Source organism: Electrophorus electricus, chromosome 13, assembly GCF_013358815.1.
Source record: "Electrophorus electricus isolate fEleEle1 chromosome 13, fEleEle1.pri, whole genome shotgun sequence".
Lineage (NCBI taxonomy): Eukaryota > Metazoa > Chordata > Actinopteri > Gymnotiformes > Gymnotidae > Electrophorus > Electrophorus electricus.
The window spans coordinates 788,565-806,086 of NC_049547.1; the positions used below are offsets into that span (position 1 = coordinate 788,565).

Below are 17,522 nucleotides of genomic sequence, written 5' to 3' on the forward strand. Positions count from 1 at the left end.
CGGATCTGGGTCAGCCGTCTCACGTGCTCAGGGTAAACGTAGACTGCACGGGCTATTTTTCATCGATCACTTTAACGATTTAACTTAAATATCAATCAAAACACTTTGGACTGTTAACACCACAACGATGAATCATACATGTCTGATTTGCCGAAGTATTTCTTGTCATGCTGCCATCTGCACTTTAACGGGTCACAGGCCGTAATCTCGTGTGCTTTTATTCTCGCAGTAGCTGTTCATTTATATTCTTCAAACAAGCGCTATGCATGTGTATTACTCCCGCGAGAGGCCGCTCGCGCTGACCCCCGTGGAGCGGTCCCCACGTCATCGCTGCACGGGCTCAGCCTTGCAGAGGCAGAACAGCGCCCCCTACTGCCCGCCACCCCAGCGAGACCACGCTGTACTCACCGTGAGGCCAAGGAAAGTTTTATTGAACATGGTCAATGTGGCATCGTACATTTTAAAACGCATAACGCTACACACATTAGATGTTCCAGGTCTTATATGGAAGTAGTTGAAATATTCATATCTGTATACATAACTATATGTAATTATATAAAAATCCTTATATTCACATTTAGGTTGTATAGGCACAAGTGGTTGTGCAAAAACAAGCGCACTGGAAATACTGACGCTATACTTCTAAATTCATAAAAAGACTTTTGTTAAAACAACATTTGAACAACTGTATCCACACGATCATGATTAATAGTACACAATTTGTGTTGTTATTAAAATAAAAAACAAATCTTAATTTAAAATTTATTTTATTGCCTGTTTCAATGTAGTAAAGTTCTAACTACTGATCATAGCTGAGAGCGTGTGCAAATGTACAGTGATTCTAATGTTCCCTGTTTTATTACCTAAAGATTCCCATGTGCTCAGTGACGTCTACTTCATTACTGACGTCACGAAGTCTGCACAGACTAAAAGTCTTTGCATATGCAACATGTAAACCCAGGCTCAGCACGTCACGCCTCCAGAGTTCAGTGTTTGAACTCCCCTGACACAACTCATCAGCTAATGATAAACCATTTTATGACCTTAGACTGGATTTTCACCTTAGCGATGGTCAGCCTGTGTCAGCACTGCTCGAAGACGTGCGGTTTTTCTGAAACAAGGATTCATGCTTGTGAAATTTACACTCTCTTTTGACACTTCCCAACACCTCCCGTAACTGTAGTGAAGTGTTGGAATCACAGACTAGCACACATTTTAAATCTCTCAAACATAATATGCAATATTTGTTTACACAGATTTCACGTGACTTGCATTTGAATGGTCTGTATCCCCACCCATCACCCCCTGACCGACTGTTTATACGCCCGAATGATCTCCATGACGACGGAGGGGTCATCCAAAGTGGACACGTCACCGAGGCTGTCCGTCTGCTCCATGGCAACCTTCCGCAGGATTCGCCTCATGATTTTTCCGGACCGAGTCTTCGGCAGACGTTTAACCACCTGAGACACATTCACAGGTCACTCAGACAAAACCTCGCTCCACGTTAGTGTTGACACCCCTGCATGACCTCAGTGCCAACATCTGCTCCTCTCCAATACAAACACATGCATAAATACTAACTTTATACTAAAGGAACGCAATAATACATATACTTTTAAGCACTGATTTAAACAGAACTTTAAACTATTTAAACTCACTGTTAACTAAATTAGATGGAAGAATTTAATATACAACATGGTATTATTCTAAAACAACACAGTTCCCAAGAAATGCCGTAAAACAAAAGGTGACAATCAGAGAATTCCCCATGCGCAGGCCAACATGCAGGGTTGTCCACGTCTCTCTAACACTGTAGCAGGGCACGGTCCCACTGTGTCCATCCCGCGGGATCGTAAGCGATACCCACGTCATGCATGCACGTACCAGGAAGTGATCGGGTACGGCGTATTTAGCAATCTTAGTGGCCACCAGACGTCTCAGGTCCTCCACCACCGCTTCCTGTTGTCCCACTGCGTGCTCTTTCAGAACCACGAACGCAAACGGAACTGATGACACACAAGAAGGGGTCTGAGATATAAATATTATATATGAAGATATATAAATATGAATGCTATATATTTAGTTTGATATTCATGTCCAATGGATTTTTTTCTTCATAGTGCTCTTGTAAGGGAGCCACAAACTCAATCTCATTGTACATTGTACAACAACACAGAGTCTGATCCTTTATTCTTTTCTATTCTATTGTTTATATTGTGCAGTACCCCACAACAGTCACTAGGTGGCACTAGCTGATCAAAACGAACCTAATGTAGTGGCCCCCAACCAAATGGAGCTCTTACAGGACAAAGATTCCCTTAACTTGCTCAAAAGCAATATGAAAGGTAGAGGTGACATCTTCAGACTCTGGTAGTTCATATCCAGGTACAGACGCATCCTTTAGACAGAAACTCCATCAGCATGTAATAACAGCTTGTTTACCGCCACGTTTGTAAACAGACTCAGAGTTCAGATCTCTCTGCAGGGTGCATGGACAGAGGGCGGACTGCCCCAGGATACGTGAGTGAACAACAGAGTGGCTAAATTAGCAGATGAGTGGAGGATGAATGGATGGATGAATGAAAGAATAAGTGAATGTACATTTAGGGAGATGGTGTTATGACTAACCTTCCCCTTTAATATCGTGAGAAATGCCAACCACAGCAGTTTCGGGAACATCGGGGTGTTCGTCCTGCAGCAGGACAGCATCAGACCATCAGACATGTAAAACAATTACTGCAATGCACTGATTATTCACGCGCTGATTAAAGATTTTTCGTTAAAAGGTTCGTTAAGGGCACACCAAGGCATCTTCTATCTCAGCTGTTCCCAGACGATGACCGCTGATGTTGATGACATCATCCATACGTCCAGTGATCTGGTAGTACCCATCCTCAGTCCGATACGCCCCGTCGCCCGTAAAATAGTGCCCTACCAGAGCAAATGGGCACACACGCTGAAGTCCGTCTGACTATTCCAGTCGCTACAGCTTCCAGCTTTAATAACGAAACGTTATGCTCACAAACCTTTAACACTCACAAATGCTCGTACATTTTAAAGTCGAGCTGTAAAGCTTCAAAGCTGAATCTGATCTCTGATTGGTCTATTCAGGAGAACTTCAGAAGGTTACTGAGAAAGCACAGGAGGCTAGCAGCACTCACCAGGGTACGGCTTAAGGTACGCCTCCACAAATCTCTGGTGGTCGCCAAATATGGTCCTGGCCATTCCTGGCCAAGGTTTGCTTATGCACAGCGCTCCACTGACATCATTTCCTGTTATCATCTGCCCCTGTTGGCACCAAAAATGACAGTTCAAGCTAAGGAGAGCTACAAACCAAAACGCATCCCATTCAGTTAGGAAGGTCCAGTCTGGACACTGCTGCACCTCTGTCCTGAGGAGGGAGATGACTCTCTCGGCTTCTGGCTTGCCCCTGGCTAGCAGGAGATGCCTGCAGCACTGTACGAGAGCACTCGAGTGTGGACAACACACAAAGTGCACAGAGAAGACTTTCAGGTATTTCTATCACCATTCAGTTCCTGGCAGCATGTGTGTAGCATCGGGATGCATGTTCTGTGAAGTGTACTGTTAGAGAACTGAAAACTCTTTAGGCACTTATGATTAAGAAACAAAATGATTATTAGGAAGTGATTTTTGAAGGGGGGGAGAGTATCGTTTTCCCAGCTCACAGCTGTTTCAACATGGCAACCCATTGTGAGCTGTATCAAATTTGTAAAAGGCAGGAAAAGTCAGAAACTATGGCTGTCAGCAGGTCAGACACACCGGAGCTGAGAATCCGCTACGGCTCTCCTCACAAAATTCTCTGAATTCCTTTAAGATTAAAAGTAAACATTACAGATGAATAAATATTTGTTAGTCTCCTCACCTGATGTAAAACATTTGATAACGTATCAAAGATTTGCTGACAGATAACGTAATCTCTGACTCAGAGAAGTGAAGGAGTAACTCAGTTAATTTAATCTCTGACTCAGTGAAGTGAAGGAGTAACTCAGTTAACGTAATATCTGACTCAGTGAAGTGAAGGAGTAACTCAGTTAATGTAATCTCTGACTCAGTGAAGTGAAGGAGTAACTCAGTTAACGTAATCTGACTCAGAGAAGTGAAGGAGTAACTCAGTTAACGTAATCTCTGACTCAGAGAAGTGAAGGAGTAACTCAGTTAACTTAATCTCTGACTCAGAGAAGTGAAGGAGTAACTCAGTTAACGTAATCTCTGACTCAGAGAAGTGAAGGAGTAACTCAGTTAACGTAATCTCTGCAGGAGTAACTCAGTTAACATAATCTCTGACTCAGAAGTAATGGAGTAACTCAGTTAACGTAATCTCTGACTCAGAGAAGTGAAGGAGTAACTCAGTTAACGTAATCTCTGACTCAGAGAAGTGAAGGAGTAACTCAGTTAACGTAATCTCTGCAGGAGTAACTCAGTTAACGTAATCTCTGACTCAGAAGTGAAGGAGTAACTCAGTTAACATAATCTCTGACTCAGGCACGAGAGGGTTTTGTCTCTAACGCTGATTTTCACAGTCTGTCTTATCTGCCATTTCCTTCACAGCCCCCTTTGACTTGAACAACGCCCTCAAAGGAACAGAGGTCACCTTTTCTCCCATAAGAGCCAGCTGGATGCCAAAGAAAGGTCTCATGGCCATAGCTGGCCGGATCTCTGCTCCCTCCTCTGCGGGGCGAGGTGCAATGCACACCCCACCAGTCTCTGTGGGTGACCAAACAGGAAACGTGATGCCACACAATAATACCTGTGACAGGCCAACACGCCTCCGCTATCTGGTGCCGACGGAGCCAGGTTAGCTTCAGGAAGCCGGCCAGCACTCGTTTCAGTCATCATTAGAAACATGAACATTCTGGGTGGAGGTATTCTGGTTACACACTATTACTGCTAAATCTGACAAAAAGACAGACACAGATCACAACGCAGTAATTGTCTACAATGTGCATCTATTAGACAGACAATATTAGTACAGTGTTACTTTAACCAGAGTGTCATGGTGTACATTTGTAACTTAACTCTGTGTTGTTGTTTTTTTTTATGTTGTTAACGTGCCTCTCAAATGTCATCAGTGTGTGTCCTCCAACTTCAACCTAGCATTGTTACCTGTCTGCCACCAAGTGTCCACTAGGGGGCACCGTGCATCTCCCACCACATTGTAGAACCACTCCCACGCTTCATGATTAATGGGTTCTCCCACTGAAAAGGCAAATGGCAGGAAGGCAGGAAAATAACAGGTCGTTCCAGATTTCACAGTTTGGGGGCATGTAGGAGATTAGCCGTAAGTAAGCACAGTAATAATTACAGCACAGTTATAGGGTTGAACATAGAGAGGACGATGAAGTTCACCCTTTAGCTAAAATGTCCTCTTTTCTGTGCACGTTTCTGGCTCAGATGGTTTACAGGCTGCCCCACTGTCTAACCACCGCACAGGAGGCCTGTACAATATATTGTCTGTTAATTATTATCGCAATATTGGCCTTTGCAATACCGGTATCAGAGAAGGCCATAATATGCAAATAAGACCTTTAACAAATGAGTTTTTTGTTTGTGTGTATTATTGTGTGCTGTTTGCATCGTGACCAATCACAGTCACTTCAGTTCCGAAGGCGTTTTGATGATTCACAGCATCTACACCATCTAGCAAACAAATAATTTTGGTCAAACACATCACATACCTCAGGTAGCTATGCAGACACAGCGTGGTATTTGGGTCCATATTATTTTGTCTTAACACACAGCTCCTTTCCAGACTTGTTTTACACACAACATGTGATATTTTTTTCCCTTCAGTGATTTTTGCCCCCCAACAAAAAAAAAAAGTGTTCCATGTTTATGGACCCGATGCTAAGGAAAGCAGTGCTGTTCCTAATCAGAGTGCCCTAGTTTCAGACCTCCACGTTCCCATGGCCACCCTCACTAAAATCCCAGCAATGTTCCTAAGACGCCAAGAGCAGGTTCACCAAGCCTGGCCTTTCCTTACAGATCACCACTAATACACCAGTGATATGGCTTCCATCGCAACGTAATCTCACCGTAACTGTTTTACCACAGTTTCAAGTAGAATTTTTTTTTAAACACACTATTAATAGATCAATTAGATTAGTTAATAATATAATTTGAAAGAAACACTCAGAACAGCTGCCAGTAGACTTGTGATGTGTGAGTCATCTCACCTGAGGCAAGGGTCTTCAGGGAAGACCTGTCGTACTTCTTCACCCAACTCTCCTCATACTTCAGCAGCAGTCGGATGGCCGTGGGCGCTCCGTAGAACTGGTTAATCCGCAACCGCTGCACCGTCTCCCAGTACCGACCTACATACAGAACTGGTTAATCTGCAACCTCTGCACTGGTTAATCCCAGTACCAGTCTAGTGCCATGCACAGAAAGGCCAGTTGCCCAACGCACACCTAATTAGGTGTGGAGTGGAACCCCGAGTGTGAACCCTGAGTGTGAACCCGTGTGAGAGCGTTTGGCTTCTGCCTGCAGGGCACACTTCCACTCCTGCTGTACACCCCAGACAGCACACACTTTTCACACCTGCCACACAAGCTTAAACACTACAGGATCAGGGATCTGCAGCCTACTAACACACACACACACACACACACACACTTAACCACTCACGAAAAAATACACCTCAAATACACCTATTAGTTTTTATTAAATTAATATCTTATTCTAATGTAAGAATGTGTTTTAATTGTCATTAACATGTACAATCTAAAAGCTTGAATTGTTCACACAATGGCTTTACACAGAGTAAGAAACAAACACAAAACCGGTGACGTACTGAATTCTACACTAACGGCATGCATAGTTAACAATAATACCCAAATCCACATAAAAAAGTCACATGACTTGAGGAAGCAGCGCGTGGTGATGGGGGTTGCACAGAGGGCACTGACTCATAGCATCCCTGCTGCACGCCTGCCCACATTAGCCAGGCTTTTATGGTCCGGAGTCACACATCATTACGGCCGTAAAAGAGATAACCATCTGTTTATGGCAAGAACCCAGCAGCTGCAGCACAGTAATGCAGTAATACAACAAACTGTTTGAAGTTACACCCATTTGGAAGTTTTCCTGAATGCCTCAGCGCGAACAGGGAAATGACGTACTTTAAACCCGCTCCGATGTTCTCTGCCAACACCTTCCCTTCATGGAGCTTAAAGTGTAATTCCATATTACACCAACCACACAAGCAGCTCAGCAAAGCCCTATCTTTAAACATTCATCAACACTAACCGTTATAAAGCATTTCACCTGCCAAAGACGTCATTTTGCTCTTCCAACAATTACAGCGCTTATCTGCATTTAACCGAACTTACCCATCCACAAGCTATGTGAGTTTAGTGTGCTGGCAGTTAGGTGCCGTCATTTCTGATAGGCCCACTGTGCTGGATTAGCATGGAGACTGACCAATGAGCTTCACAGCTAGAGGGCATTAGCCAATCTGATGGCGTTTGATAAGGCAGAGATAGGCACTTAACAATATCCTCCAATTATCACTCCAGTAACATCACAACATACACACAGGGACTCTAGAGAAGATAGCAGCTTAAACACTTCGAGAAAGGCCAGCCAAGCAGGTCTGGGAAAAGTTTGATAGCAGTCATTTCTTGGATATTATAACATGGTGTGCAATATTCTTTGTTTAGCAAAATTATATCAGGTTGTAGGATATCTCAGTTATAAAACTGAACTATAAGGTCAAATTTGCCCTGCAGAAGAGAAGGACAATAATCTTTCACATCTTTGAAAAACTCTGCTTATGAGATCCATAATCAGATTGGCTGTCTTACCAGGGTTGGGGTAGATGGGCGTGCTCTCGAACAGGACAGAAGTGGCACCATTGGACAGGGGGCCATACACCACGTAACTGTGGCCCGTGATCCAGCCGACGTCAGCCACACAGCCGAACACGTCGCCCGGTGAGCAGTCAAACACATGCTGGAAACACATGCACATGGGTCACACACGCTGCCCTGCAGCACAGCCACTGGTACTCCCTACAGAGAGGTGACCAACAAACCCACGACAACAGCAGCAGAATGCTCTGTTTAACCGCCGCTCGCCTGCTGAAATGCTGTTTTGATGGGATCCATTGGAGACTGCACAGCAGGTTTGTGGATGGGACACACAGTGAACATACCAGGAACTGTTGAAATTGTACACAGTGCCAGGAAACCCACTACCAACACTCTGCAGATACACACACCTACACACACACACACATACACGTGCACACACAAGCACACACACACCAATATGCGCATGCACACGCATACACTAATACGTGCATGCACACACGCACACACACCAATACACGCATGCACACACGCACACACATCAATACACGCATGCACACACGCACACACACCAATATACGCATGCACACACGCACACACACCAATAGGTGTATGCACACGTGCACACACACCAATACGGGTGTGCACACACCAACATGCGCAGGCACACGTGCACACTCTCCAGATCATGTATGTTCCTGACGGGCACCTCTCAAATCCTTTAAAAAAAGCACCCATCTGTAGTCCAAGTCCCAGGCAACTGCGCCAGGTACCGACCACTAGAAAGGAGGGTGGAGCACCTGGTGGGTGACCGAGGCGTAGAGGAGGTAGCCAGCCTGCGTGTGCACGATGCCTTTAGGCTTTCCCGTGCTTCCCGAGGTGTAGAGAAGAAAGAGCATGTCTTCACTGTCCATGGGCTCTGGGACACACTCGGGAGACGCGCCTGCCATGGCCTGGGGGGAAGAGACATTGAGAAGTAAAGCAGATATGGGAACAGCGTAGAGGAGGAGAGACAGAGAGGGAAAGATGAATATGATCTGACAGAATGACAGATGATGGTAAACACTATCATTTCATATCACGAGTCATTTCAAATTATAGCTGACAGGGATGATACAAATTGAACTTTAACACACATTGAGATTAAGTCGAATACAAATGTCTAAGACCAAAATAAAACATGGGGTACTGAGAACATAAATCATAAACTCATAAATTTAACATATACTGCATGTTCTTAAACAATTGTAAGAGTATAGATGCTTCCTAAAAAGGAACCACAGGTCACCCATAAAGTTCACTTTAAAGAACCATCTAGAAATGACCAAGGGCAGAAGGCTGTGTGTTCTTAGACTACTGCACAGCTCGCAACACCCTGTTCGTCCTGCTAACCAACGTCTGCTTTCACTGTGTGAAATGGCAGCGTTCTGGCTCAGGCTGTCCTCACCTCCTCTAGGGACATGTCCAGCTTCCCCATGGGAATGGGGTGATCAGTCCTCCTGGCCACTAGGACGCGCTGCACCGAGGGACAGCTCTCCACCGCCGCGTCGACCGTGGCTTTTAGGTTGATGAGCCGCCCTCCCCTCACAGCCTGGTTACATGTGATCACCACTTTACACTGGGCTGTGTGCAGGGGGTGTATGTAGGGAGAGACGAGAGAGAATGAACTGGACAGACGTTCACTGACACCACCGCAGCAGATATTGAGCTGCTTGTAAAAGTGTGTTATAAGTATAAACTGATACTGGAATAGATTTGTTCTAAAACGAGTTGGAAATCCTATCTAATAACAAAATTATGCTTATTTTAAAAAGTTGCTCAGATGAATTCAGGCTATTTTTAATATATATCAGACACAGTGGGAGCTCAGTGGTGAAGGTACTTGACTTGTGATTAGAACATTGCTGGTTCAAGTCCCACCACTGCTAGGTTGCCACTGTTGGACCCCTGAACAAGACCCTTAACCCTCAAGTTGTGCTCAGTCAGAATTGTAAGTTGTTTTGGATAAAAGTGTCAGATAAATGTAAATATCAGGAGAAAAAAAAAACAAAAAACTTTCGCTCAATATCTCAATTCAAAATGGATTTGAAAAGACACAGAATTCTGAGCAGTGCATTCTGGGTGGGACAGCTCTGTTTTTCCAGGGGTTTTCCTGCAGTGGAGGGGCAGTGGCCCTCAGACTTGGGACCGCTTTACCGAGGCGTTGTAGTGCCAGGAATGCCGCATAACACAGATCATCAGAGCTCCGAAATTAGCGAGTGGAATGTCGAGGTTGCGACCTATTGTGAAGTCATAAGAGTGCGACATCATAACTGACTCTTGTGGAACAATGGAGGCTGCGTCTTGCTCTGATGTCATGATGACTAGCGTGTGACTCGGTCTACGTTTTATGTACTTTAGCTGTCCTTGAATTTGCAGGATTTTTCCATCAACATCATTCCAGTGGTGTCTGGCAGGAGTGGAACCCTTTCGCCATTGATGAAGGCGTCTGGGAGATTCATAAGACCTGCCTTTTCCTATCTGAAGGTTCTCAGTACTGGCTTCCAAATGTAGCACATATACGCACATGCAGAGATTCTTGTCTTTGTGGGAAATCTTTGTGGGGATTTCCATTGACATGTATTACTGTATCTAAATAATGCTACTGAAATATATCCACAACTTTAACTTCAGTATGGTGTGTACACACACACACACACACACACACACTGCACAGCCACTTCCAGCTCCACCATCATTGTCAAGTTTGCTGACGACACCGTTGTCATGGGTCTGATCTCGGACAACGACGAGAGGGCCTACCTGGAGGAGATTAAACACCTGGAAAACTGGTGCCAGGAAAATAATCTCCTCCTAAACGTCAGTAAGACAAAGGAGCTGATCGTGGATTGCAGCAGGAGTGGCACTACCAACCTGTGAGGATCAGTGGAACCACGGTGGAGAGAGTAGATAGTTTCAGGTACCTTGGAGTTCACATCTCGCAGGACCTGTCTTGGTCCCGCCATACCAACTCCCTGGCAAAGAAGGCTCGTCAGCGTCTTTACCACCTCAGACGCCTAAGAGACTTCAGATTGCCCTCCAAAGTACTGCAGAACTTCTACACCTGCACTATCGAGAGCATCCTCACGGGGAACATCACAGTCTAGTTTGGGAATAGCACCAAGCAGGACAGACGAGCACTCCAAAGGGTAGTGCGTTCAGCAGAGCGCATCACTCACACGGAACTTCCTGACCTGCAGACCATCTACTACAAGTGGTGCCAGACCAAGGCCAGGAGAATTGTGAAGGACCCCACCCATCCCAACAATAGGCTCTTCTCTCTGTTGATGTCAGGGAGGCGCTTCCACTCCCTGAAGACCAAGACAGAGAGGCTGAAGAGGAGCTTCTTCCCACAGGCCATTCGGGCCCTGAATCAGGGAAACTGATAAACTGTGGAGACCACCACCACCATGTAACATAACTGTATATCTGTACATCTGTATATATAGATTTATACTCAATTACCTTGTTACACAACAACTGTAGATATGTTATTATACAAAATGGATCTGTACATTCTGTAGATTGTGTACATATATATACCCAACCATATACATTGTATTGTGTATATAATAATATACATATATTGTACATACATTGTTAATATATTTTTGTACATACATAGAATATATATATTTATCTGTATATATATATATTTTTCTCTATGCACCCCTGGTTCTCTTCCTCAGTTTGGACAGAGCACTCTCCACCATTTCACTGCGAGTTATACTGTGTATGACTATGTATGTGAGAATAAACCGAACTTGAACTTGAACTTGAACACACACCTTCCGGTCTGGAAGAGACTGGATCTACAACTTTAGCTCTCAGTTAAACATTCACACACACGAGTTTCCAGTTATGTGCAGGCTTTGTCTAACCGCCTGTAAGTTAGTTTATGGTGTTGCACAAAGGGGTCACGTGGACATCATGTGTCCCCCAGCAGTTCCAGTGAAAGGGGACCACGGCGAGCATGTGACAAGCCTGGAGCTACGCCCTTGCCATCCTTATCTGCTAGAACACAGGAAGGTCAGCAACTATTGAGATAGCTGCATTGTTATCAACAGAAAACATACTGGTAGTTATGAGACAGAGCACGGGACAGATTGGTAAGCTACATAAAAGAATGAGCTCAGGAAATTCTGTCTCATATTACCACTCTCATTCACACCCAACGTGTGGATCAATTTACCGTACTGCTAAAAATAACCTTTCACAACCTTTTAATAATGTACTTTTCAAATACAGGTGTTCTACATCATTTGTTTTCCCCTTTTTTCTCCACGGTTTAAAAATACATTTTAAACAACATTACCAGCGGATCAGAAGGTTCGGTCTGTGCAGTGTTTTTTTGCATAGATGTTGTGTGTTGTGGGGATGTTAGCAGCTCTTTAGCGGTCTAACTGAGGCACGTGTGTTTTGGTTGTAACCACCCTGTTGCAGCTACACACCTGCTGATGTCTGAGCTGGACACGTGGTGTTCTGTTTTACTGAGAGGCAACACATCAGTCTTCCTGTTCACGTTAACTGTCAGGTTAATCCGAATCAGGCCCCGCCCACTGATCTGGCTGTTGGAGGGTTTCTCTCACTCACCATCCTGGATCCTTCCGGCCAGGGCCTCAGAGCTGAAGCCGGCGAACACCACGGTGTGCACGGCGCCAATGCGAGCGCACGCCAACATGGCAGCGACTGCCATGGGCGAGACAGGCATGTAGATGGCCACGCGGTCCCCCTTCCCCACGTCGTGAGCCTTTAAGGTGTTAGCTAGCCGGCAGGTGGTCTCCAACAGCTCTCTGAGAAGAAGGGAGAACCAGGACATCTCATACTGGATTACTGACTCAAACATGTTCAGTTTCCTATAACTCTGAAAGATTGCCTTAGAGAAATTAATTTTAATAATTTAAAACATACGTGTGCCTTCATTCAGCCAATTTACAAGTTTTATATGTAAACTGACAAAATAGTTGTGTTGTTTTGAACGTTCCTATTACTGCAACATTAGCACAGTTGATTTAACATAACAAAGATGGCTAATTTCTGTCACAATGTTAAGAACATCTTATTTACAATCAAACAAAAATAAATTAAAAACCTCACATCTGTGGGAATCTTAAAACCATACAATAAAATCTCCTCCTAAAAGTTTAAAATGGTTGGTGCACTTTATGTAAGTGTAAATATATGCCACATACAAATGCATGACTCAGATGCCAATATTTAAGACAGAGAGACTTGTACTGCAACACTCTTCCCAAGATTTGATCAAACTAAACAGTTTAATTTAAAAACAGGACATGCACTAAATGCACACCATGACTACATAAAAATCCAGTCATTTATGCACTGTCAATAAGTTTGGAACTGTGGTCCTTAGGATGTTTTTATGCTGACCCTGACTTTACCAAACATCCCTCAGTCGTTTCTGAGCTGTCTGAAATTTGGCAAAATATGCTGGGAATTCCACTGAGTAGAGCATGAATACCCAATACAAACAGGGATGTTGGTAAACGTCACTTTAAAAGGCGTTAGTCACCACTCTGCTCAGAGATCTATCACTCTGGTCCTCCGCTGATTGTCAAATGCTGTGACAGGTTGCTTTCCCTTCATGTGTTGTAACGAAGTCATCTTTCATGTTCAGGCTACGAACAAGGCCAGAGAACCGTTCAGAGAGTCCTCACTACTGTCTGAGTCTTTATAGTCTTCACAACTATGAGTTGGTCATTACTGTCTGAGTCTTAATTCTTTTAGCAGTGTTTTCTTCTCAAAGCACCGGTTGTTGACCAGTGTCACACAATGCTTTCCTCTTGTACAGTAACAGAAATGTGGTCAATCATTCACAACTTTGCTTAGTTTCCAAGCAGACCCGGAGTGTTAAGAGTAGCCCACCACTGCTGGCTGGTATTTTGTCAGCTTGTGACAATTCCACGACTGCCATTAGAGGGGCGTGGAGACCGCAAAAAAATTACTATGCAGCTTAAAATAATTTTTCTTACTTCAGTTTCTGGCAGATGAATGGAAATACAGGCCAGGCAGATTAGCTATGACTGAATGTGTGTCAGGCATCTTTATTACAGCGTCTGCAGTTTGACAGTTCAGTGGAGAACATTGCGATAATACAAAGAATTTATACAGTGCTTTTCAAGAACCCAGAGACCCCTGGCAAAACTAGACTCGCATGGCAACATCACTGAAGGAACGTTACTTCGACCTTCTGAGGTATTCAGGTCAAACACATTCGTTCAGCAGATATACATGAAAGAGTATGTCTGACCAAGTAAGTCTAATCAAGTATGTCTGATTAAGGCCACAACATCTGAGTTTTTTTCCTATTAAAGTTTGGAATTTTACAAGCCATAGTAATCCTAATTACGATTCAGACATGCAAATATATGCAAAATTACCATTTGTGTTAAAATGTGTTCCCTTGTAACAATTACAAAGGATCCACTATTTATTAAAACCTGAAAAAAGGTTTGTTTTAATTACTAATTACTAGTTTTAAAAATTAGTTACTTACATAATCCACTACTTTGCAGCTATAAACAAACATAGCAGGACTTTTGCATAATTACTTCAAAAAACTATTATTGTAAAAAATAAATGGCCTTTTCCAGGACTCTTTTTATAAAAAGGCTTTTACCACAACATGCAGTATGATCAGTTCTGATTCATTTTAATAGAATAAAGTAGTCAAATGAGTTGTATTAGAATACACATTCAGCAGACTGAGGCTAATAACATCAAAGGTAAGTGTGTATAAGGAAATGAGGTGACATTCCGGGGGCATTTAACCCCTGGGGTTAAACATCAAGGGAAGGGGTATTTAACCCCCCCTTGTGTGGTCTACTCCAACCGCTACTTATTGCAATAAAAATGTCATTTGCATTCAGTTTCATCAAATCTCCACCTCTCCCATTTCTTTAAACACAGTTTATCTCTGACGGCTGATTTAGTGTTCAGCCTCCCTTCACTGAAGGGACCCGCAGTGCTGGACAGAAATGGCAGCTGCCTGTCTGAAGGAAGAACTGGCACTCTGCAGGCTTATACATACATCTGTTCACAAAACAAATGTAAGTACCTTAGTTGGTGCCCATGTATGCTTTATCTTCTATCTAAAAACATTTAGATAAAAACACTTTTAATGCCCACCAACAGCTGTTTTCATTCAGGACTTTAGTGTCTTGGCAAACCGTACTCTGCACAGGCGGGAACTTCAGAAGTGTTGGCTACAGCAATCTAGATGGCAACCTCATGACGCTAGCTGAGAGAACTCCAAGCGTGGGCAGGGATGTCATCAAGGCATATGAAGGTTTTTGTTTTTTGTTTTCATTTGATGAACAATTCTGATACCTTTATAATTCCGGAAAATGTTGTTTTGTAACTTTTTGTCTTCACTGTTACTCTGTGTAAAATAATAAATGTGAGGTAAGAGTGGGAGTTTCTAGACTCTTCACAAACATGGTCACTGGCGTGAATTTCTGCTCCGACCTGTATGTGACCTGCTCCTCGGTGCCAGGCTCATCCTTCTCCCAGAGTAACGCCACTCGGTCAGGGTCCTTCGCCACATGCACATCTAGACAGTTCACTGTCAGTCAAATTACACACACACACACACACACACACACACACACACACACACACACACACACACACACACACACAGACATACATACATACACACACCCACACCCTGATGATTACACCAACAAAATGACTTTCTTAGACGCTTAAGTAATAGGTTATATTTGGCCCAATACATACTGGGATTTACTCCCAGTACTCTGGGATGTACTCACCCTAGGATGAGAGATTTTTTAAAAAGTTACAGAAAAGGCAAAATACAGGCGTAAAAAGTACGATTACATTTGCAGGAACGTCGAACAGTTAAAGGGCTGTCGGTTGTGTTAAACAGAAATTGGTGTTTGGCATCGATGGTTTGTTACCAGAAACATTCAACTGGCCGCCGACAAACCAGTGGATTCTCCCCGTGGAGAGGTCGCAGTCTGCCACGCGTTCGAAGTGCCTGCTCCATGCCAACCTCTCCCTGGCCACGGACCCCCAGAACGCTTCTGGCTCCCTTACTGACAGCTCGTGCAGCTCCGTGTAGGACTTCCCCGCGAGCTGCGCGCTCCAGTGTGGAGCGCAGTCCTGCTGGGAGGCGCTGGTGCGGGACAGAGTCCTGCTACAGCAGCGCGAGGCTGTCAGGACGGCTCGCTGGTGGCGTATCTTATTCACAAAAGATGCCCCAGCACGTCCCCTGTTCAGAAAGTTTGGAAAGCTTTTACTGATATGTGCAGCCATCTTCAGTCCGCACGCAGTCTGCTAGTGTGAAAACGAGTCTGTTTCTCTTTCTGGAGCTTCCTCAAGCGGCGCGCGGGCGATCGCGCGGGCGGGCGGCTGGGCGCTGGGAGCCTTTTAGCAGATAGTACAGTCAGATCACTGAATTCGTCAGTGTGCGACTGCTGCTTCCCGTGACATTTCCTCAAGCAGTGCACCAACACTGGCGTTTCGTAACCGGGGTTTAGCGATCAGAAACGTCACCTGAAACCCCTACGCACGAGAAGTTCAGCGTAAGTACACCATTTAGTGTATCAGTGTGGCGACATCGCAAAGTTTAGTAACGCGCAGAAGTTAGCACGTGACGCGTGCGTCGTTTTGCCCACGTCAAAGCCTCGTCCATCTACTGCTGCCGGTATTCACGGCCAGCACTTTTTCCAGACGCGCCACGTCTTGACATTGCATTCGTTTAAAAAAAAAAAAGAAAAAAAAAGCAAAAACTCCTGCTTCCGCCTGGTGGGGGTGTTAGGGAAAGACGCCTTACTTTCAGATCAACAGATCGCGCGGGGAAAACCACATGAACGCTGATGCATAACGTGAAATGCTACTGTTACTATATAAGTTAACGCGTGCATCATTCATAACGTGAAATGCTGTTATTATATCAGTTAACACGTGCATCATTCATAACATGAAATGCTGTTATTATATCAGTTAACACGTGCATCATTCATAACGTGAAATGCTACTGTTATATCAGTTAATGTGTGCATTATTCAGTACTTCAGGAATGTTAGCCTAGGTATCTGCAAGTTCTGGAAGGTGGCTTTAATATCTACACATCTAAGTAATTCACCCCCACCCACCCTTGATATTTGATATGGGTATAAGTGGGACTTTTACTTTTAAAATGGTTTTCACCTTTAAGGTACAAAACAACATCACAAATCTTACAATATACATAAGTAACATCAGGGATAAATATACACGGCGCTACAGTTGAGGTTTCAACTGCGTGTTTTTAAGATGGCCTGAGGCTTTGGTGTAGTGCTCAGTTTTGAGTGTCTTGAAACGTTTTCCAGAGGAAATTTCTGAAGCATGTGCAGCCTGGGCGGGATCTGCAGCGCTAGGAAACCACACAGCATTGGACGAGATTTCGATGATGGTTCTGATACGCTACGCAACAAAGTTTCTTAAGATGTGCCAAGAAATGCATGTGCATCTGTACTTCTTTCGTGATACTTTTTGACAATCTCGTCCCACCTGAGTTTTGCAGATGGTAGAACCCTAGAAATGTCCTGGTGTACTAACAAATAGGACGCAGCACGATGCTTTCTGAACCCTGTTACCGTCACAGAGTTGCACCATGCTGTT

General features: G+C 44.1%; 2 protein-coding genes and 1 long non-coding RNA gene across 3 annotated transcripts in view; 2 read left to right on the forward strand and 1 right to left on the reverse strand.

The window, feature by feature from the left end:
• Positions 1 to 410: 410 nt before the first annotated feature.
• Positions 411 to 16,612, reverse strand: acss1 (acyl-CoA synthetase short chain family member 1). Its single transcript, XM_026996172.2, has 14 exons — positions 15,815 to 16,612; positions 15,360 to 15,456; positions 12,465 to 12,664; positions 9,280 to 9,455; positions 8,633 to 8,785; positions 7,827 to 7,974; positions 6,198 to 6,335; positions 5,128 to 5,220; positions 4,616 to 4,728; positions 3,165 to 3,291; positions 2,807 to 2,934; positions 2,632 to 2,695; positions 1,888 to 2,009; positions 411 to 1,463 (listed from the first exon to the last, which is right to left on the reverse strand). The coding sequence occupies exons 1-14, from the start codon at positions 16,170 to 16,172 to the stop codon at positions 1,299 to 1,301; spliced, it is 2,082 nt and encodes a 693-aa protein (XP_026851973.2). The 5' UTR covers positions 16,173 to 16,612; the 3' UTR covers positions 411 to 1,298.
• LOC113568016 lies at positions 2,954 to 4,651 on the forward strand. Its single transcript, XR_003409526.2, has 3 exons — positions 2,954 to 3,180; positions 3,314 to 3,516; positions 4,573 to 4,651. It is a non-coding gene; the product is annotated as an uncharacterized LOC113568016 (long non-coding RNA).
• The window catches only part of hhat (hedgehog acyltransferase), a 67,937-nt gene continuing 66,826 nt past the window's right edge, over positions 16,412 to 17,522 (forward strand). Inside the window, exon 1 of the mRNA XM_035532685.1 lies at positions 16,412 to 16,441. The gene's annotated coding sequence lies outside the window, so the exon portion shown is untranslated. The remainder of the gene's footprint in view (positions 16,442 to 17,522) is intronic.